This window comes from Erinaceus europaeus, chromosome 3 (genome assembly GCF_950295315.1).
Source record: "Erinaceus europaeus chromosome 3, mEriEur2.1, whole genome shotgun sequence".
NCBI classification, from domain to species: domain Eukaryota; kingdom Metazoa; phylum Chordata; class Mammalia; order Eulipotyphla; family Erinaceidae; genus Erinaceus; species Erinaceus europaeus.
Window position 1 is genome coordinate 153,168,302 of NC_080164.1, and position 22,606 is coordinate 153,190,907.

The 22,606-nt window shown below is 40.2% G+C and overlaps 1 protein-coding gene across 22 annotated transcripts in view; it reads right to left on the reverse strand.

The window, feature by feature from the left end:
* LIMCH1 (LIM and calponin homology domains 1) overlaps positions 1 to 22,606 on the reverse strand; it is a 390,588-nt gene that overhangs the window by 294,810 nt on the left and 73,172 nt on the right. Inside the window, exon 1 of one of the 22 annotated variants that reach the window (XM_060188130.1) lies at positions 19,706 to 19,849. The exons of the other annotated variants lie outside the window; for them this stretch is intronic. Within the exon in view, the coding sequence (XP_060044113.1) occupies positions 19,706 to 19,708 (3 nt within the window). The 5' untranslated portion in view covers positions 19,709 to 19,849. Of the gene's footprint in view, positions 1 to 19,705; positions 19,850 to 22,606 lie in introns of those variants that run through there. 22 annotated transcript variants of the gene reach the window in all.

Sequence of the window (22,606 nt, forward strand, 5' to 3'; positions counted from 1 at the left end):
ATGCAGAGAATTTTGAGAATCAATAAATTATTGCTATATTAAGTCACTAGGTTTGGAGTAATATCTTACACAGTGACAGGTACTTAGAGCAGTAGGAAAAACTAAAAAACCTACATGAATACAGATATGTGTTGCTCCAGAATGTGGCCATTGTGATATGGTAGTAACACACACATAAAATGACTGAAATATGGAAAGTAGCCATGTCAACAGTATGCTCATTCATTTGCAAAGGTTCTGTTGTGCTTTATTTTTTAACAAAATGCACTCACTCTCTTAATCCATCTGGAACCAAAGAGCCACTTACATTACTTTTTTTTGCTTCCCAATTAGCATTCAGGGATTTCCTTCCCATTAAGAGAATGTGATATGCAAAGTCAGTGGGCCACTGTCTTGCACAACAAACCAAAGCCTTTTGACATCAGTGAGAAAATTCCTCAAGAATGTGGAGGACATAATACCGATTGTTAAGTGTGAAATTCCAGGGTATTAACCCTTTAAAGAGATGCTGTCTTGTTCAGTTTTATTTTAGGTTGATCAGAAGGACTCTGGAACCAGATTGGAAAATTATGCTCCAACTTCCACTACCAACTTTAAGAAAATTATAATAGGAACTTGATCTTTTTAAGAACCAACTAAGTTCCCGCTATATTAGCAACCAGGTTTTAAATCAACAGTCACTATCATTTAAAGACTATCCAATCAAGCTTCACAGTTCAAAGTAAAATTCCTGATCAAGACAGGTAGCAAACACTGAGGAATATATTTTTTTAATGGAAAACTGATAGCGAAATCATACCCACATGGTACTATTTCCAAAAAAGACAGATGACCCTGAGACTTAATTAGACAGTCTTGTTCAGATACTTGTCAGAAATGAGAGAAATGAAGGAGTAATCTAGTCAAGAAGGTGCACTTATTATTATTTTTTCTTGCCTTTTTCCCCTTCATTATGGACTTCTTGTTATGGACGCATAATAGAGGAAAGACGAGGTGAAGCTGAAATCTTAAGTTTCATGTAGAAAGCTGCACAAAGGACATGCCTTCATGTCTATAGAACTTTTTGTCAGGAATTATGAACACCACCACACTTTCATCTAAAAGTCACACCGATGAGCAAGTTTTTAGGCTGTGCAAAAATCCAACAATCCACCATTATTTTCAATATTGTGATTAATCTGTTCAAGTTGGTATTCACACAGCATTCATCAGCCAGGAACATAACCTTCCTATTTTGAATTCAAACATGCCTATGTAGTAGAAACCAGCAGGGAAAAACAGCTATTTTAAAGTCAAGGGATCTTGGATTCAAATTTTGAGAACAGTGGCTGTTAGCATTTACCAAGTATGTTGCCTGGAGCAAACTGCTTAGCTGTCCTGAATTACTTCATCGGTCATACAAATAATATTCATATCTAGCATACAACAGGGAGGGAAGTTGAATTCTGACTTCAAATGAAAAAAAAAAATCATTATAAGCCAGGCATAGATTAACTTAGTGCTATTACTATTAAAATTATTGATACTATGGCATTTGGTTTCTTTTCCTATGGTAATGGCACCAAACCCTTCAACCCTTGATCATTGTTCACTAAAGTAATGACCCAAAACTCAAAAGAGAAGAGAGAATGAGAAAAGAATTTATAAGGAAGGTAATTAGAACACTCGAAGTTGAAGAGCGACGAGAAATGTGAATTGAGGAGAATATACAGACACATGTCACAATTAAATATGATCTTTGCTAAGTCATATATGATCATAATCCCAAAAGAATTTGTAGCCTTTTTTTTTTTGTTAAGTTAATGGAAAAACAATTCAGCTAGATGCATTTCACCTCCTTGATTTATTCCCAGGAGATAAAATGCAATGAAATCCTTTGAAGGCAAGTATGTGCTGTGCCAACAGGGGAATATTTATTGAGTGCTTATTACACGTCAGACATATTGGCATTTTCTATACGCCATATACTTACCTTTCAAAATGACCCTTTGAAACAGTTCTTATATTCATTTTACTGCAAAGAAAACTAAGACTGAATGACATCAGACAACTTGCCTTAGGTTTTACAGGTAGCCAAGAGGCTGGCCAAGATTTCAGCTCATAATAGGGCCCTGACTGTCTGCTGTTTCCACCAAGTGGGAGGAGGTGGTATGTCTCAAAGCTGTGAGACCTTACTCTGAATTTTGCAGAGATGAGCAGAAAATGGATTACATAATCATTTTTCATTTCATGTCTAGACTCTCGGAAACAACCCATAACCCACTGGAAGCAGACAAGAGGCACCGGACCATGAACCCAGCACTGGAAATGCCTCTGAGGAGGATGGAGTAATAACAATCTGGACATTCAGTTGCAGTTTAGAAGGTCAGCACCAACTTCAGACAGATGTCTGATATTTTAAATGACAAATTTGCTTGTGCATTGTGCAGGATTGTTATACTTTCAGTTATGAAGCCATAGTGCTGGTTTATATCCAATTGCAGCACTGAAGGACACAGGAAAAAAAAAAAGAAAATCCATTAGTTTTCAGTGGAATTTTGTCTGACTACTCAGCCAGCATGTAACAGAGAAGTTATTCTCCTTAGACATTCACATCTTAGACTTCTAAAGTATGGCTAAAATTATGTGTTTCAATATATCAAGATTCAAAGGAATACCCGCAAACTATATCCAGTCAATTTTAAGGACCAGATTCAAGTTATAAAGATTTTTTTGGAAAACAATTATTAAAAATGAGAAAAGGGGAAAGGGATAATGAATAAATTATTCTCAATCTCTTGCCATGCAGAGATCATTCTTAACACTTTTCTTTTTGTTTTACAGAGAGGGATGGACAAAAAGAGAGAAAGCACATTTCATATAGTGCTGGGAATGGAGTCCAGCATCTCATACATGTAAGGCATGAGCCCCATCACGAAGCCATCTCCCAAAGTCCAACCCCAAGATCAGTTTTAAACTATCTTAGACTCATCATTGTAGTTTTGAAATTTCTATATAAAATTATTACACAGTCTTTATTTAGAACTAAGACTCACTGTATCCATTTTTGTATCCCTGGTATTCATTATAATATCTAGCTTCTGTAAACTCTGTGGCAGGAATGTGGTGCTGTTTACCAAATATTTCTGGTTCTCTTCCTTCCAGGAGCATGATAAGATCATGCTTTCCTGCCCACTTGAGGTTGGGAATGACCATTTGACTTGTTTTGATTTGCCTTTAATTGACTAGCCAATGAGATGTGAGTGGGAGTAACATTATTTGTGGGTCCACAGATGGCTGTACATGTACCTTCCATGGTAACTGACAAAATCCCTAATGGGGAGGACTCCATCAGCCTGCCTCCAAGGGAGGTCTATATCAGCTAATCTCCAGTGGCTACCAGCATAGTAAAAATGAAGACTGTTGCTTTCAGCTGCTAAAATGTGAATATTATTTGTTGCAGTGGTATCATCAGCACAGCCTGACTGAGTATAAAAAAAAAAAAAAGAATGAATTTTTTTTTTGCTACCAGGTTATTAGTGGGGCTCTATGCTAACACAAGGAATCCACCACTCCCAGGTGCCAGCTTCCCTTTCTCTCTCTCTCTCTCTCTCTCTCTCTCTCTGTCTCTCTCTCTAATTTTTATTAGATAGGACAGAGAGAAATTGAAAGAGGACAGGAAGACAGAGAGATGGAGAGAAAGACAGACACCTGCAGACCTGCTTTAACACTCATGAAGCAGACCCTCTGAAGGTGGGGAGCAGGAGCTTGAACCCAGGTCCTTGCACTTGGTAATATATGCCCTTAGCCAGGTGTGCCACCACTCAACCCCCCCCCCCAAGAATTTTTATGAAGAAAAGTCAGGGGGCTGGGTGGTGATGCACTACACCTGGTTGAGCACACATATTACCATGCACAAGGACCCAGGTTCAAATCCCCCTCCCCAACTGCAGGGCAGGGACTGGGAGGGAGTGCTTCCTGAGCAGGGAAACAGCTCTGCAGGTGTCTATCTTTCTCTCTTTCCCTCTCTATCTCCACATCTCCTCTCAATCTCTCTCTGTCCTACCAAATAAAATTAAAAGAAAAAAAATGGCCACCAGAAACAGTGCAGGCACCAAGCCCCAGTAATAACCCAGGCAGTAAAATAAATAAATAAATAAATTTTAATCAAAATAAGTAACTAAATCAGGAGGGGAAAACTTGAAGACTATAGGTAGAATGACCATTCCCATTGAACTCATGGTGCTTGTTTCCAAATTATTTATTTTTAATGAGATATATAAATAGATAACAGAGTAATGCTTAGCTCAGGCTGATGGTAGTGCTGAGGACTGAACCTGGGACTTTAGAGCCTCAAGCATGAAAATCTTTTTGCATAACCATTATACTGTCTCCCTAGCCCACATTCTTTAGAGCTTTAAATCTGCAAACACTGCTATTGCCACAGTGCAACACAAACATCATTACAACCAAGATGAATATTGGTTTGAACAGAGCTTATCATGCTAACAAATACCACTGTTGTCAGCATCACCTCACAGATGCTAAATTCTGCAGAGAACAGTCTGTCCACATCTTTTTTTTGCCAGAACAATAGTTTTTCCCTTAAAAATGAGAACCCTTCATTGAATAGCTAGACACAGTAAGTTTATATTCAAAATAACCCTTGGCTCAGAGCACTAGAAGCAGAAAAAGAAATGCTGCTTGTGAAGAGCCCAAAGGAGGAAATGAGAAGAATAAAGCAATCCCTCCCTCCAGAAAAACACTATTCACATAAGAAAATGGTGCACAGAGGGGTTACAGTATCAAAAATATACTATCCAGTCAGGCAGGAAAAATTCAACACAGTCACTTAAACACACACACCCCTTGCTGGAATTCATCTCGAGTATTTGCACCTGTTATTTATGTTGCTGCCAGCATCTAAAGCACACCACTCTCTTCCTTCCCAAGTAGAAAGATTAAAATAATGAAGCCCTTTCGCACTTTCCACATGCAACTTGGAAAGGGGGAAAGGTTTTTTGGTTTTTTTTAATTTGGAATGGGGGCCAGGCGGTGGCACACTAGGTTAAGCTCACATAGTACTAAGCGCTAGGATCCACTCAAGGATCCCAGTTTGAGCCTCTGGCTCCCCACCTGCAGGAGGGTTGTTTCACAAGTAGTGAAGCAGGTCTGCAGGTATCTCTCTGTCTTTCCCCCCTCTGTATTCCCCATTCTCTCTCAATTTCTCTCTGTCCTATTAAAAAAATAATCGGAAAAAAATGGCCACAGTAGCAATGGATTTATAGTGCAGGCTCCGAGCGAGCCCCAGCAATAATGCTGGAGAGGAAGGAGGGAAGGAAGGAAGGAAGAAGGGAGGAAGGAAGGAAGGAAGGAAGGAAGGAAGGAAGGAAGGAAGGAAGGAAAGAAGGAAAGAAAGAAGGAAGGAAAGAAGGAAGGAAGGAAGGAAGGAAGGAAGGAAAGAAGGAAGGAAGGGAGGGAGGGAGGGAGGGAGGGAGGAAGGAAGAAAAAATTGGGAATGGGACCAAATAATTGGGAGAGAAAAAGAATACATGTAAGAAAGTCTCAAGGCGCTATGGAGCGACTGACTGACAACTCCATGCTTCCCCACCTCAGTCTGTCTTCTCAGTGACGAGCTGTTCTCATTCACCTTCGGGAAGTGTCTTAGATACCAGGTGAGAGTTCTGTCATCTTCATGCTACCAGAAACTATAGTAAAGTTTCTGCATCTAGCACTCCACTAAAAATGGACATCAGGTCCAAGAGTTTCTGGAGTTGAGACAAACGTAAAAGAACACCTGATCAGGTGACTGTCATCTTCTAGGGGTGGGGAGGTTTAGTGATTTGAATCTAGTCTGAATAGTTCAGAGCCACTTATGATGATCACCACAGGCCACCAGCTTGTCTACCTTTTAATCCTTAGCTACTTGTTTCCTCTACCATATTTATCTCCACTGATTAACCCTTCTCATTTAGAATCACTTCTTCTCTTGAGATTCTGGATACTAATCTCTCCTGACACTGTCCCCTTCTCCATTTTAATTTTACAATTTTAATTCATTTTAATTCATTTAAATTTAACAACTGCATAACAAGCACAAGTCAGGCACTCTTCTAAGTGTCTTAGAATTATTAACTGGCTCAGTCCACACAGTACAACAGGTTGTAGTATTATTCCCTTTATATAGATGAGACAGAACATTTAATGACTGGCCGAAGGCCCACACCTACTAAGAACAGAGCCATGCGTCAAAGCCAAAGCCAAGCAGCCTGACTCAGCCTTCTGGTCTTTACCACTGCCCCTTGAAGTCTCTCCCCATTACTGCACTTCCTTCTCACAAAGATTAGAAAGTCAATATTCATCTTGTCCCATTAAGAGGTCACCTCTGAGCATCTCAATTTCAGAGTAATAGAGCTATGGAGCTGTTAAGACCACCCATGGAAAGCTGCTTATTATTCTCCAACACCCATTGTGAAGATTTTCTTTCTTTTCTTTTTTTTTTTTCCTAATTGCTGGACACACAGAGAGGAAAAGAAATTTATAAACTATTCTTTTCCTCCAACTGGACTCACCATTTGGTCGGCAAACAAGGTGAGGAAATAGAACTAAGCCCAAGGACTAGACAATGTGGTATGAATTAAAGCACAGCCTGCACTAAAGTCACCCGGAATGATTGATTGAAACTTAACTGGGGAACTCATTTGTTTGTACAGTCTAAAGAAGGAAGAAGTCCTGTTTTGGTAAGATAGCCTTAAGTCTGGCTTCTGTTGCATTTTTGTTATGTATTTTTGTAATTTGGGGGCTGTGTGAGCAGGAGTGCAGAGGTCTTTTGGCAAAAGCTCTTTTGCTAAAATCCAGACAAACAAACAATCAACATCGATGTTTTGGAACAGTCCACAGCTGTCCTGATTGCAAACATTTACCTTCCACTTATTTAAGGAAATGAGAGCACAAAGGCTTCCAGAATGTGTCTGACCTGGTGGAGGTCACACATGGGACCAAAGGATTTCTTGCATGAGACGGGGAAAAGGCAGTAGGAGGAAATAGCCAGGCAGACAGATAAATACAAAAGTGCCCACTCTCTTGACCCTCATGCTGAAGGAAAACAAAATCCATCATCTGTGAACATGGCAAAGGAAGGTTTACTTTGAAGATAATTTGGTGTGGTACTTAAAACACAGTCCAACTTTCCTTTGAGTCAGGAAAAATGAATAGGTGGATCCCAGACGGCTCCTGGTAGAAAAGGAGACGGAGGAAGGCAGGAGTCTCAGAAAACTCTTCCTCATGGCATCAGTTTTAATATGTCATTTTTCCTAAATATTCTAAGAAATGCTCAAATGTAAATTAACTTAAGTCTGACCACTTTTTCTGATAATCAGGTAGAATCTGGCAGTACTTGATGATTCCTACATGTATTCACCCAAGGTAAAATGCAGGCCTCTTTCTGTGTTTGGGAATTGTGTGAGGTATTTGGGTAGAGACAAACACACAGCATCTTCATCCATATCTTCAAGGAGACAGAGGTTAGCTACAATTTTGCCATAAACATTAAGCAGCTAGGCTTTTTACTTTTCAACATTATAAATTAATTGATTTTTGTGGGCCAGAACTTTAAATGTAATGATTACTTTAGATGAAAGAGAAGCCAACATTGCTCAATTGCTCAATAATGTGAACTGTAAATAGCAGGACCCAGATCTTCACTCTCAGTTTCAACACAGCTAAGGAAGTTTGTTTACCAAGACCTGTTTCACTGCACTTGGGGATGGGCTGGATCTTTTAAGCAACAACGTTTCCATGCCAGCCTGAAATCTGAAGGGGAGAGAGCCTGTATAAAGTTACAGTGCCTCATGGAAACAATTGCAGTATATACTGGACACTTTAACTACCCCAGGAGAACAATCCTTTCCAAATCTCTCCTAAAGTGCAAAATACAATGACACAGACCTTCACAAAACTGGGTTATCCAATTACTCTAAGCAGATGTTTCTTTATGTAAAATCACCAGAATAAAGTTATGATTCAGAAATTTCACTGAAGTCCTCTGTGAAACGCCTACACAGAATAAATCTCCCACTATTATATGAAAGACTGTATAAAGCATCTTTTATATGCATACTGTAGAAAGAAGTAAGAATCTTCTGGATTTTTATAGGACTTTTCACTGTCTCAGATTTCATAGTGAACCTTGGTCTCAGAACAACACTGTTCACATGCATATAAATATCCCTTCAGGGTTGGAGAGACAGGATAATGGTTATGCAAAAAAAGACTTGTGCCTAAGGCTCTGAGGTGCCAGGTTCAAATCCCTACACCACCAAAAGCCAGAGCTGAGCAATGCTCTGATAAAAATAAACAAACAATCAAACAAATAAATACTCCTTAAAACAGCATTACCTCAGACATCCAGCAACCCTAGTTCTCCAAAACTAAAGGTTTCAGTATTTGTGTATGTAAACAGAATCTCAGTGAAATCTCCAACATGAAGACTGGGGTAGAAATAACATGCTTGTTAGAACCCTCTTTATAGAGGTTGACAATTAACTGTCTAAACCAACACCTGCATACTGCCAATATGTAAGAGAAAGATAACAAGTGTACAGCATAATTGCTTAAAAGCTATGAAAGAAGGCAATGTATTAGATTTTTATAGAGATGAAAGAGCTTGCTTACCAAAACCTGTCTAATGGTACTTGGAGTTGCTTCCTAAAAAGAATAATGTTTCAATACCAAGTCAAAAAATCTAAATGGAAGAGATGGAGGTAGGAGGAGATGCCCCCAGAATACTGAAATAAGAGGGTGAAAACTGTGTCCACAGGAAAAGGAATAAAGAAAAACAAATAAAAATAAAGAGGCTGGAGCCATTCCTAGGCTTACCAAATCCTTTCTTTTTCCTTTCCTTTTCTTCTCCTTTCATTCCCTCACCTTCCTTTTTTTTTTTTTTTTGACTTTCTTTAATCATTTTATGTATTGAATAGAGACAGCCAGAAATTAAGAAGGAAAAGGGAAGGTAGAGAGGGAGAAAGACAGAGAAACACCTGCAGCACTGCTTCACCACTCATGAAGCTTTTCCCCTACAGGTGGGAACCAGGGGCTTGAACCTGGGTCCTTGTACATTGTAACACATAGACTCAACCAGATGTGCCACCACGTGGCCCCTCCTTTTCTTCTCTCTCTCTCTCTCTCCCCCCCCCCCCGTGTGTGTGTGTGTGTGTGTGTGTGTGTGTGTGTGTGTGTGTGTGTGTGTGTGTGTGTGTGCGTGTGTGTGTTTAGTCAGAGCACTGCTTAGTTCTTGGAGTATGGTGCTGCTAGCGGGGGTTGAACCTGGGACCTTGGAGCCTCAGTCATGAGTCTTTTGCATAAATATTATGCTATCTCCCCATCCAGATAACTGCTCTTTATAATCTGTTTCATGTTCAGAATCTTTCTAAATGTTCAGAAGAAAAATATACTTTTCTTAAGAAGCCATTTGTACTAGAAGCAATGAAGAGAGATAGATGGTCAGCTCTCTGCTGACAGGCCTCCCTCTGTTTCACCTGTGAGTCAGATCGCTCCTTTTTACTGTCTGCCCTTCTTTTCTCTTGGTGGCTATATATTTTTTAACTTGTTTATTCCAATAAACTTTCTATAATCTTACAAAAAAAAGAAGTGATGAAAAAAATGAGTACAAGCATTGAGAATATAACTGAAACACATAAACTTGCTAATTAAATGATGATGATTTTAACAACAACAATAATAATATAACCAGACTGTCTCTAAGATATAGGAGAACAATGGAGACTTAGAGGTGGGGTTGGGGGGGGCCAGATAAAGAATTTTGGTGGGGGTATGGTCTGTGGAACTGTACCCCTGTAATCTTACCCACCATCATTAATCATCTACTAAAAAAATCAGAAAACAAGTAAATAAAAGCAATGAGCAATATCATGGCCTTTGAGCAATGATAAAGTAGAAGAGGGACTAGTAGGATAATAGAAACTTAGTGTCAATGGAGTTGGTGTATTGCACTAAAGTAAAAGATTCTGGGGTGGAGGGTGGGGGTTCAGATCTTGGAACAGGATGGCAAAGGACCTAGTGGGGGTTGTACTGTTATGTGGAAAATTGGGAAATGTTATGCAGGTACAAACTACTGTATTTACTTTCGACTGTAAAACATTAATCCCCTAATAAAAAAGAAAAAAACAAACTTAGTGTCCAAGAAGTGACAGCACTAATGAGGATCTAATAAGTACTTCAGAAGGCAGACCAAAGTTGAATTATCTTTTGATTTTTTCCCTTTGACAGTGGAACATGAAAGAAGTACAGATTCGCTGCAGGAAACAGAAGATGAATGATTTCCATAGCCACTCTGCCTGGCCCAGAGGAATCCAATTTGTTTATTATTATTATTATTATTATTATTGATTGAATAATGATCAACAAGATTGTGGGATAAGAGGGGTACAGTTCCACATGATTCCGAACAACCAGAGTTCTGTTTCCCATCTCCACCATTGGAAGCTTCCCTATTTTTTATTCCTCTGAGAGTAGGGATCAAATATCTTTATGGAGCAGAAAAGGTGGGAGGTCTGGCTTCTGTAATTGCTTCTCCACTGGACATGGGCATTGGCAGGTCGATCCATACCCCCAATCGGTTTCTATCTTTTCCTACTAGGGTGGAGCTTTTTGGATTTGAGGTTCCAGAACACATTGGTGAGGTCATCTGCCCAGGGAAGTCAGATTGGCATCATGGTAGCATCTGCAACTTAGTGGCTGAAAAGCATTAAGATATAAAGCAGAACAAATTGTTTAATCATCAGGAACCTAAACATAAAAGTACAGCAGATCAAATTTGGGGTCTTCATGTTGGAAGAAGCTAGGAAGTCTATTTTAGGTATAGGAATCCAATTTTTTTAAGACAGAAACAGCAGCAACATAAACAAGAAATAGTTTCAAAGAACTACTATGGTTCAGAACTCCTTATCCATAATTCCAAAGCTCTGACAAGTTCCAGTAGGTAAATTTGTTGAAAACTCAACTCCTGACAGAACTGTCTGAATATAGCGTGTTGCTACTAAAGATACTATCTAATGTGTCATATGTATGTATTATATTAACTTCTTTAAATCTGGAAAATTCTGAAATGTGAAATATATATGATTTGGGGCTGAGCACTGGCCCACCTGTACACATTCCAGTGCACAAGGATCCATGTTCAAGTCCCCAGTCCCCACCTTTAGGAAGGAAGCTCCACTAGCAGTGAAGCAGGTCTGCAGGTCGGTCTCTCTCTCTCTCTCTCTCTCTCTCTCTCTCTCCCTCCCTATCTCCCCTTTCCCTTTAAATTTCTCTCCATCCTATCAGATAAGTTAAATACATGCACACATACACACATATATATAAACTTATATATATTTATTTATATGACCTCATATAAATATATATAAGTTTATATATAAATATATATTTATATTTATATGATTTATATATATATATATATATATATATATATGACATGATCTCAAGAGTTTCAGATAAGTGTCCACAGATCTGTACCTACCAAGACTATTTTAAAGAATGAAAATCTATAAAACAGTTTTCAACATTTACATAGTATGGAGAAAAGGGACTCTGTTACACTGCTCATGGAAATGAAAACTGGTGCAGCCCCTGTGGAAGGCTATAGGGAGAAAGCTTAAACAAACAAAGTGAAAATGAAAATACCTTATGATGCAGCAATAACACTCTGAGACATTTATCCAAAGTCACTGTGAACACTAATTTGAAGGGACATGTGCATAGCTTCACTCATAGCTTCACTACTCAGTCACCAAGGAGTAGAAGCAGTCTGAATGCCCATTGGCAGATGACTGACTAAAGAAGTTTTGGGATATATATTCCATGGACTACTACTCTGCAATCAAAAAGGATGATATTGTGTCCTTCAAGACCAAATGGATGGAACTGGAGTTGATTATGCTTAATGAAATAAGTAAAGAGATGAAAGTCAACAATAAATTGTTTCACTCACATGAGGAATCCAGAGATCTGAAACACATGAACTTGCAAAAAAAAAAAAAAAAGCAGAAGTAGAAAACTGTAAGGCTTATTAGAAGCTTCCAATAGCACAGCTATATACAAGATACTGGGTACTGTCCAGCAAACCATAACAAAGGGACTTTTCAAAGTTAACCCAATTAACAAATAATGTGATGATAATATTAACTATTGAGTGTCTTTTTGAACCCTAAGACAGCAGGAACCTCACATCTTCACTATAGAGCCCCTACTTCCCCCAGTCCTGGAACCCTTGGATAGGGCCCACTTTCCCGTATGCATCTCCCAATCCAAACCAAATAACATTGCATCTGCCGATCACAACCTAACCAAGGCAACGATTGCTACCTCAACATGCTTCACCTCAGAATGTATCCAGAGACTTCACGTGTGGAATGACAACCCTTCAGCTTCATTACTCGGGTGAGACCTTTCCTTTAATAGTACACTCTAATTTCATCTCAGGTAGTTCACTTTCCAACAAAGTCCCATAACCTAGATATACACCAGTTTCTGTGAGAGAGAGCTTATGTGCACACGTATCCATAAACTACTGCAAAATATATACCTGAAAGCAGGACTACACTAGAGTTTGCAGTGAGTACCTCCCTAACACTTCCTCTCCACTATTCCAAGCTTGGGATCCATGATTGCTCAACAAATTGTTTGGCTTCATATGTTAACTCTGTTTTCAATCACCAGGTTCCAGATGCCACCAGGATGCTGGCTAGGCTTCCCTGGATTGAAGACCCCACCAATGTGTCCTGGAGCTCAGCTTCCCCAGAGTCACACCCTACTAGGGAAAGAGAGAGGCAGACTGGGGGTATGGACCGACCAGTCAACGCCCATGTTCAGCGGGGAAGCAATTACAGAAGCCAGACCTTCTACCTTCTGCATCCCTCAACGACCCTGGGTCCATGCTCCCAGAGGGATAGAGAATGGGAAAGCTATCAGGGGAGGGGGTGGGTTATAGGGATTGGGTGTTGGGAATTGTGTGGAGTTGTATCCCTCCTACCTTATGCTTTTGTTCACTAATCCTTTCTTAAATAAAAAATTAAAAAAAAAAAAAGAAAACTGTAAGGCTTGTGAGAACTCTGGTGGTTCTCTTTGGGAGGTGGAAGGGTGGGAATACAGAACTTTGGTGGTGGGTGTGGTGTACACTGTAGTCTTACAATCTTGTAACCTACTATTAATAACAAATAAAATTAACTTTAAAAAAGAAATTATGGGTTAAGCACACATGGCGCAAAGTTCAAGGACCGGCATAAGGATCCTGGTCCAAGCCCCCAGTTCCCCACCTGCAGGGGGAGTTGTTTCACAGGCAGTGAAGCAGGTCTGCAGGTGTCTGTCTTTCTCTCCCCCACTCTCTTCGAAGCCCTCCTCTCTCCATTTCTCTCTGTCCTATCCAACAACGACGATATCAAAAACAACTACAACCATAAAACATGGGTAACCAGAGGGAATAAATAAATAAATAGATAAATAAATAAGAAATTATGGGAGATATATTCCATAAAATACTGCAATCAAAAAGGAGATTCTGTGTGGAAAATTGAAAATGTTATACATGTACAAAGTATTTTATTTACTGTCAACTGTAAAACATTAATTTCCAAATAAAGAAATAAAAAAAAAAGATTCTGTGTGTCCTTTGGGACAAAAAGGATGAAAGTGGAGGTTATTTTGCTTAGCAAAATAAGAGGTGAAAGACAACTACCTCACACTCATACATGGGATCTAAAGAATTGAAACACATATACTTTAGGGGGAAAAAACTGTCTCTAAGACTATGAGAACTATGATGGTTATCACTGACAGGTTATCACTGAACTAGTAGTTTGGGGCCAGGTGGTGGCACACCTGGTTGAGTGCATCTGTTAAAATGTCCAAGGACCCAGTTTCAAGCCCCTGTCCCCACTTGCGGAGGAAAGCTTCACGAGTGGTGAAGCAGTACTGCAGGTGTCTCTCTGTCCCTCTCTCTCTCTACTTCCCCCTTCCCCTCAATTTCTGGCTGTCTCTATCCAATAAATAAATAAAGATAATTAAAAAATTTTAAAAAGGAATTTCTGAGGGTTGAGTGGTAGTGCAGCGGGTTAAGCGCACGTGGCACAAAGCGCAAGGACTGGCTTAAGGATACCAGTTGGAGCCCCTGGCTGCCCACCTGCAGAGGAGTCGCTTCACAGGTGGCGAAGCAAGTCTGCAGGTGTGTAAATTTCTCTCCCACTCTCTGTCTTCCCCTCCTCTCTCGATTTCTCTCTGTCCTATCCAACAAATGACATCAACATCAACAACAACAAAAATGACCACAACAAGGCTACAACAACAAGGACAACAAAAGGGGGGGGAAATGGCCTGCAGGAGCGGTGAATTCGTGGTGCAGGCCCTGAGCCCCGGCAATAACCCTGGATGCAAAAAAAAAAAAAAGAACAAGTAGTTTGGTCGTGGGTGTGGAAGGAAGTATAGCCTATAATCTTATAATCTTGTAGATGACTATTAAAGACAAACTTTAAAAATGGCTTCGGAAAAAATATTTCCTTTTTCACTTTTTCCACTTTATAGGGGGAAGGTAGTGGATTCGAGTACAGTTATTGACATATAGGTACAACTCCTCATCTGCCCATGATAGGTGTCTACAAGACATATCTCTCCAACATACATCCTTCTGGACCCCAGAGCGCCTTCATCCCACCCCTTCCTTTCTCTTTTTCTGTCTTCCTTCCTTCCTTCTTTTGTTTTCAATTTTTTTAAATATTTATTCATTTATTTTCCCTTTTGTTGCCCTTGTTGGTTTTCATTGTTGTTATAGTTATTATTGTTGTTGTTATTGATGTCGTTGCTGGATAGGACAGTGAGAAATAGAGAGAGGGAGGGGAAGACAGAGAGGAGGAGAGAAAGATAGACACCTGCAGACCTGCTTCACCGCCTGTGAAGCGACTCCCCTGCAGGTGGGGAGCCGGGGCTCGAACTGGGATCCTTACGCCGGTCCTTGTGCTTTGCACCACCTGCGCTTAACCCGCTGTGCTACCGCCTGACCCACTGTTTTCAAATTATTCGTGATTTTCAAGGTTATAAGATAATAGAGCTAGAATTCTACACTTCCCCCCCTCAACTATAACCATCAGAGTCCTCTCAAAGTCTTATATATGGGTTGACTCTTTTTTCTCTTAATTTCTTTATTGGGGGATTACTGTTTTACAGTCAACAGTAAATACAATAGTTTGTACATGTATAACATTTCCCAGTTTTCCACATAACAATATAACCCCCACTAGGTCCTCTGCCATCATGTCCCAGGACCTGAACCCTCCCCCACCCACCCACCTATCCACCCAGGAGTCTTTTACTTTGGTGCAATACACCAACTCTAGTTCAAGTTCTGTTTAGTGTTTTCTCTTCTGATCTTGTTTTTCAACTTCTGCCTATGAGTGAGATTATCCCATATTCATTCTTCTCTTTCTGACTTATTTCACTTAACATGATTCCCTCAAGCTCCATCCAAGATGGAGAGAATATGGTGAAATCGTTTTTAATAGCTCAGTAGTATTCCATTGCGTACATATACCACAACTTGCTCAGCCACTCATCTGTTGTTGGACACCTGGATTGCTTCCAGGTTTTGGCTATTACAAATTGTGCTGCTATGAACCTAAATATACACAAATATTTCTGGATGGGTATGTTTGGTTCCTTAGGATATATCCCCAGGAGAGGAATTGCAGAGTCTTAGGGTAGGTCTACTTCTAGCCTTCTCAGAGTTCTCCAGACTACTCTACACAGGGGTTGGATCAATTTATATTCCCACCAGCAGCACAGGAGGGTACCTTTGTCTCCACAACCTCTTCAGTATTTGTTGCTGCTACCTTTTCTGATGTATGATATTCTCACAGGAGTGACGTAGTTATCTCATTGTTAGCTTTATTTACATTTCTCTACAATCAATGAATTGGAGCATCTTTTCATGTTTGTCAGCTTTTCGGACCTATTCTGTTCATATCCTTTGCCCATATTTGGATGGGGTCATTTGTTTTCTTGTTGAGTTTGGTGAGCTCTTTATATATTTTGGTTATAATTAGCCTCTTGTCTGATGTATGGCATGTAAAGATCTTCTCCCATTCTGTGAGGGGTCTCTTTCTTTGGGTAGTGGTTTCTTTTGTTGTGCAGAAGCTTTTTAATTTAATGTAGTCCCATTCCTTTATTTTTGTTTTAGTCTTCTTTGTAATTGGATTGGTTTCATTGAAGATGTCTTTAAAATTTATATGGGGAAGAGTGGGTAGACTCTTTTTTCCAAGTTCATGTGTTTTAATTCTCTATATTCACATATGAGTGAAATAATTTGGTAGTTTTCCTTTACTTCCTTGCTTACTTCACTAAGCATAATCATCTCCATTTCCATCTATTTTGTCCCAAAGGACACAATATAGTCCTTTAAATTGCTGAGTGTTACTCCATTGAGTATATGCTCCATAACTTTGTTTTTTGTACTTATAAGACTCAAATGAGTGATTTTTATTTCATTTTTAAAGGTTTTCCCCTTCTTTATCAAACCATTCCTCACAGAGTTGCTGTTGTTGTTTTTACCCAGTTTTTTTTCATTCTGTCTTTTTTCTTTTCTTCTCTTCTTTTTTGTTTGTTTTTATTGGGGCTTTAATGTTCCATGCCAAATTTTTCATACAGAAATGCAAACCAGAAAGGGAGACACAGAGGAAGGCAAAGGGAAAGGCGGTATAGCACAGCAGAGACTGATCGAGAGTCTATGTCACACACAGGATAAGACAGGCACATTCCTAAGTAAGCTGTCTTACCAGACCTCAGCCAATGTTTTTGAAGCACTCACTAGGTGCATAAAAGTGGACTGAGTAGTAGCATATTTGTTTCCAAAAAAAGCCTCAACTTTATTTTTGCCTAGAATGTATAAACAGGATAGGGAATGTGAATCACTACAGTTGCTTAAATTACTAACAGAATTTCATATTCATAGATAGAGGAAAGAACATAATGGTTATGCAGAGAGTCTTATGGTCCGAAGTCCCATGTTCAATCCTCCATGCTACCATAAGCCAGAGCTCAGCAGTGCTCTGGTTAAAAAAAAAAAAAGGTAGGGGAGAACAAAAGAAAGCAGTGGACAAGGACACTGGGAGGGAGGGAGGGAGGGAGGGAGGGAGGGAGGGAGGGAGAGAGAGAGACAGAGAGACAGAGAGAGAATGAATGTTATCATTGGATAATCTTACCCTAATTATTCTGAGGCTCAGTACATCATGGATAGAGAAACATGAACTAATCCTGCCAACCTGACTGACACCCACTGTACTATTTCAGACTTTCTCCAACTCAGTTCAGTTTCTCTCCACCAAGTCTTCTTTCCCTCAGCCCTGTCTCTTAACTTGAGCTTAAAATGTAACCTCAATTCTCAGCCTTTCTTTAACCAGCTTTTCTTTTCCCATCTTGGGATGATCACAGCAACCACTATAATATATTAATATATTGAAATGTTTCTATGTCTAAGTTTCTCTCTCTCTCTCTCTCTCTCTCTCTCTCTCTCTCCCCCTCTCTCTCTCTCTGTGTGGGGGGGGGAGTGTAAATTCTGACCTGATTGTCCAATACTGTGACACATAATGGGGGCTTCAAAATTTGTTGGATAAACAACTAAAGAACTTAAATAAAAGCAAGATACGGTGTCTCAGTAAACTTGAGTACTCATTGCTCAACCACATATTGTTTTTATTTTATGCTTAATTTAGCAACTGTGTCTAAAACAATGCTGAACCCTGCTTCAAAGATTCTTATTGGCTGTCAAAAGTAACCTTCATATGCACAGGGCCTGTTTGAAACCCACAGGGCCAGATATGTTTCACGTTACAGAATTTTCTAGACTTAGAAAAGTTAATACAGTGCCCATGTTATATAATTACATAAGTGAGTATGATGGCCTACTCTTAACACAATTTGCAATTCTGGTGGCTGAGAGCAAAGAAAAGGAGGGGTTGTGAGTGCTAGACCTACCATCTTCACCAAAGCAAGAATCAAGCGGAGCACGGAAGCTGATTCAAGAATCACTAAACTGATCATGGTCACAGTGCTAAGAATAAAAGTGGCAACAACCAACCTCGTGTGAGCATAAATTTAGGAGCCAGGGATGGTGGCAAGTATCTAACTTGTTGCAACTTAATTTGAGGTTCACACAGTCCCACAGACAAGATGTTGCCTTGCCCCCATTGGACAGCTGAGGCAAATGAAGTACACAAAGGAGAAATAATTTGTGGAGTTTACTGGGCTTAGCCACAGTGGCCACAGAGCATGCTATTCAGCAAAAGCTAATGGAATTAATCTACTGTTGAGTTACTAGCCACTCAGACAAGCATGGACTAGTAATAAGGAAAAAAAAAAAAGTGCTGTGGAAGACATGAAGTTCTGCAGTCAGAAGGAATTCAGCTTGACCCTCAGCCCCACTATTACCTAAATATGTGACACAGAGAATAGACCTTGAATTGAATCTCTACCCTCACAAACAAAAAGACAGTAACTTGATTGAACTACAGAAAGACACCTCACATATCACTTTTTCCCCCTTCACATCCATGGTACAGATGAGCCAAGAGCTGTACATATTTATTTAATTATCATAAAAACCCAACAAAATAGTCACTATGAGACTTGGCCATGGCATAACTGGTTTCCCTTTTCCATTCTCAGCTAAGGGTAGTCCAAAGTGGGGGGGGCGGGGGGGGGGCGGAATGCTTGGGTTTCTTTTCCCGGACCAAGAATTCTCTTCCCCAAGAAGAGGTACCTGGAAGGGTACCTCTCAAATGTTTGTGTAACATTTTTGCTGGAATGTATTCTTCATGATGATGCCAACAATGAAATAGCTACTTATTCTTTTCTCAACCCAGAAAAAAAATCATCTCCTGATGCTAGAATTCCCTGTACACAAGCACGCACCCATGTTTTTGACATGCCTTACACTCAATTTAAAATACACACACACACACACACACACACACACACACACACACACATGCACAAAAGTCATAAAGGTCTGCCATTGGAAATCCTGAATCAACTCTGCTGTAAAACAGGGTCTGACTTTTATCTGTCAAGTATAAGTGTACAAGTACAAATACAAACTCCAAAACATTAAAGCACAGAGTATTGCCTCAGGCAAATTAAGTAATAATTCTTCAGTCCAGAGTGGATGGTGGAAATCAGAGGCTTTGAATAGATTTTACTGAAGCAGGGAAGTGTCTGAACTTAATATTCCCCAACAGACCAGTCCAAACAGACACCTCCCATCCCCATGTGTGTCCACCACAGCCTGAAGCCAACTGGTAATCACAAGTTGTTGAGGAGACAGTACTTGATGGAAAAAGAGGGTCTTGGGACACTCATCCCTTGGCTAAATCTGCTTCCCTTCCCCCTCCTCCATGGAATGTTCTAGGAACCTGCTACTAGCCCATTCCTCTGCCACCCTCAAAAGACCACCACTACAGCTTATCACTTCACCTCTAAAATCAATACACTGGCATTCTTTTCAGGGCTTTACTTAATATATTCTCACTCCAAGTCAATAACTTATCCATAGTGTAAGTCATCTTTGAGTTTATTTGTAAAATCTGTTTTAGCAGCCTCTTGATCACGCTGGTATATGTCCCACCCAAAGTTCTCCCTCCCAGACTTCATAAAACATAGCACTTGCCATTTGTTGATGGTTGTAGCAAAAGCCAAGAAGCTTTCCCTCCAGCCACTGCCCTTGGAAAGAAAAGTTACTGCTTCATGCCAGTTCCCACTCTCAGTTTGCTGACTCTTCTCTACTTCTTCATATCCCACAGAGGGTTTGTGATGATGTTGTTCAGGCAACCAGGGTCATGTTTATCAAGGGTTTATCAAGTGTTAAGAGTAACGTCCTTGGGAGGGAATTCACTTCTTGTGCTGCAAGTGCAGTGGCCTACACAGAAACATCTGACATTTTTTTCTGTCTTCAGAGACCAGAGATGAAAATCACAATCTCTCTATTCCTTAACTTTTCATCAACACCAAATTAATTATTCACCTGCCATCTTCTTGTTTTTGCTTTGGTATCTGCTTTCTACTTCTGAGAAAAAGTGTCAAGTTATTTTCTCCAGGAAATTTTTGCTAAATTTGCAATTTGCTATCAGATATTTTCTTTCTTTTTCTTTTCTTTTCTTTCTTTCTTTTTTTTTTTTTCTCGTCTAAGAAAACTGTGTTGACCTTAAAAGTTTCTTTAAAGTAAGGTAAATGCTGATGGTGTCACATGCTCCCAGGACAAAACCTTCTCTTCAATTATCTCTGCTTGTACTTGGGAATTTCAGTGAAGAACTTGCCAAGATTTGAGTGAGAATGCTAGAGAAAGCAGTCAGCATAAACTCAAACTGGACCACGTGCAGTAAAATTTGCTTCCTCTTGCATTCTTGTAATGAGGTACCTCTATCATCTTGCACTTGGCAGCCACAAGGTAACACCTGCTGTCCCATCCTTCCAATCCAAAGCCTTCTCTTCGCTCTGCACTGTACGTGGGAATTTCAGTAGAGAACCTGCCAAGATTTGAGCATATCTCAGGAGTCTCCTGAGGCTAGTGTGTTGGCCCTGCCTTCAGAACTTCTTACAATACAGCTCCTTAGAAGGAGGAAGAAATTTAAGAAAATGAAGGTGTGGTTCATACTTCCAAGTCCTATGTCAAACTCACCCTTCAAATAACTCAGTTGTGGCCAACTCCTGAGAAAAGTTGGCAAATAATAGGACCCAATTAAGTCCTCTGGTAATCCCAAAAAACAGGCTCAACCCTGGCATCATCTTATTTGGCCCTATACCCTAAGTTCAAAAGAAAAGTTCTAGCAGAACTTTTATTCTTGCCTCTATTATTCATACATATATATTTACAAATGGTATGATGACTGCTTCATCAAACTGAACAAAAAAAATGGTGGTGCTGCCAGGGAACTAGCACCATGCTTCTATACAACAGACTTTTATGCCTGAGGCACCAGAGGTCCTGGGTTCAATCCCCTGGCACTGCCATAAGTTAGAGCTGAACAGTGCTCTGGTCTGAAGAAAATAAAAAGTCAACATGTGGCCCAAAGTGGGTAACACAGAGACTAGAGCTTTGACTTAAAAGCATACAGTACTGAATTGAATCCCAGCACTTGATGGGTCAAAGTAATGCTCTGTCATTGATGCACTTGCACACATGCTCCCCACCCCTCTCTCTCTGATGAATAAACACGTTAAAAATAAAAGGATGAGAGGCAGAGCCAAGATGGCAACTTTGGAGTCGCAGCTGCCATGAGTTCCAAAAAGCAGCAGCCTGCGACCTGGGATTCCCTGGATAGGGTAGGAGACTGGGATGTCTGTAAGAGGGTGAAAATGGGCTGGTCAGAGTGACACCAAAATACAGTCCCATAACTCACTCTTGGGCTGAGAAACAAAGGCCAGGGGGACAATGAAAGGAAAATCTTTTGATTATTTCTGAGCTCAACCCTCCCCCCACCCCCCAGAACCAGCCCCCAGGGGCTGGACAGCCCCTTCTAGTAGGCTTCCTGCTGAGCTATTTGCTTTATTCCTGGCTCACCAGGGGTGTCATTCCAAGCCTTTTCCTTTTTGTTTAAATTCTCTTTATTTTTAAGTGGGTGGAGCTCTATTGGAGTGGGAAAAAATACCTGACCAATCATAGCCTCATCCCAGCAAACTTAGCAACAAAAAAGCAAATGACCCCATTCAAAACTGGGCAGAGGATATGAACAAAACATTCACTACAGAAGAGATGAAAAAGGCTAACAAACACATGAAATATTGCTCCAGGTCTCTGATTGTCAGAGAAATGCAAATAAAGACAACACTGAGATACCACCTCACCCCTGTGAGAATGGCATACCTCATAAAGGACAGCAGTAACAAATGCCAGAGAGGCTGTGGGGACAGAGGAGGCCTTCTGCACTGCTGGTGGGAATGTAAATTGGTCCAACCTCTTTGGAGAGCAGCCTGGAGAACTCTCACAAGGCTAGACATGACCTTCCATAGGACTCAGTAATTCCTCTCCTGGGGATATACCACAAGGACTCCATAACAAACAACCAAAAAGATATGGGTACACCTATGTTCATAGCAGCACAATTCGTAATAGCTAAAACCTGGAAGCAACCCAGGTGCCTAACAACAGATGAGTGGCTGAGAAAGCTGTGGTATATATACACAATGGAATACTATGCAGCTATCAAGAACAATGAACCCACCTTCTCTGACCCATATTGGATGGAGCTGGAAGGAATTATGTTAAGTGAGCCAAGTCAGAAAGATAAAGATGAGTATGGGATGATACCACTCATAAACATAACTGAGAAAGAAGAACAGAAAGGGAAACCAAAAGCAGGATTTGACTGAATCTGGAGTAGGGCACCAAAGTAAAAACCCTGTGTTGAGGGTGAGGGTGGATGTTCAGCTTCCCGGCGGGTGGGGTGGGGGGTGGGGGGGAATGGGATGGGACACAGTCTTTTGGTGGTGGGCATGGTATTTATGTACACTTCTATTAATTTGTAGTCATATAAATAACTAATTAATATCAGAGGGGAAAAATTGATTGTAT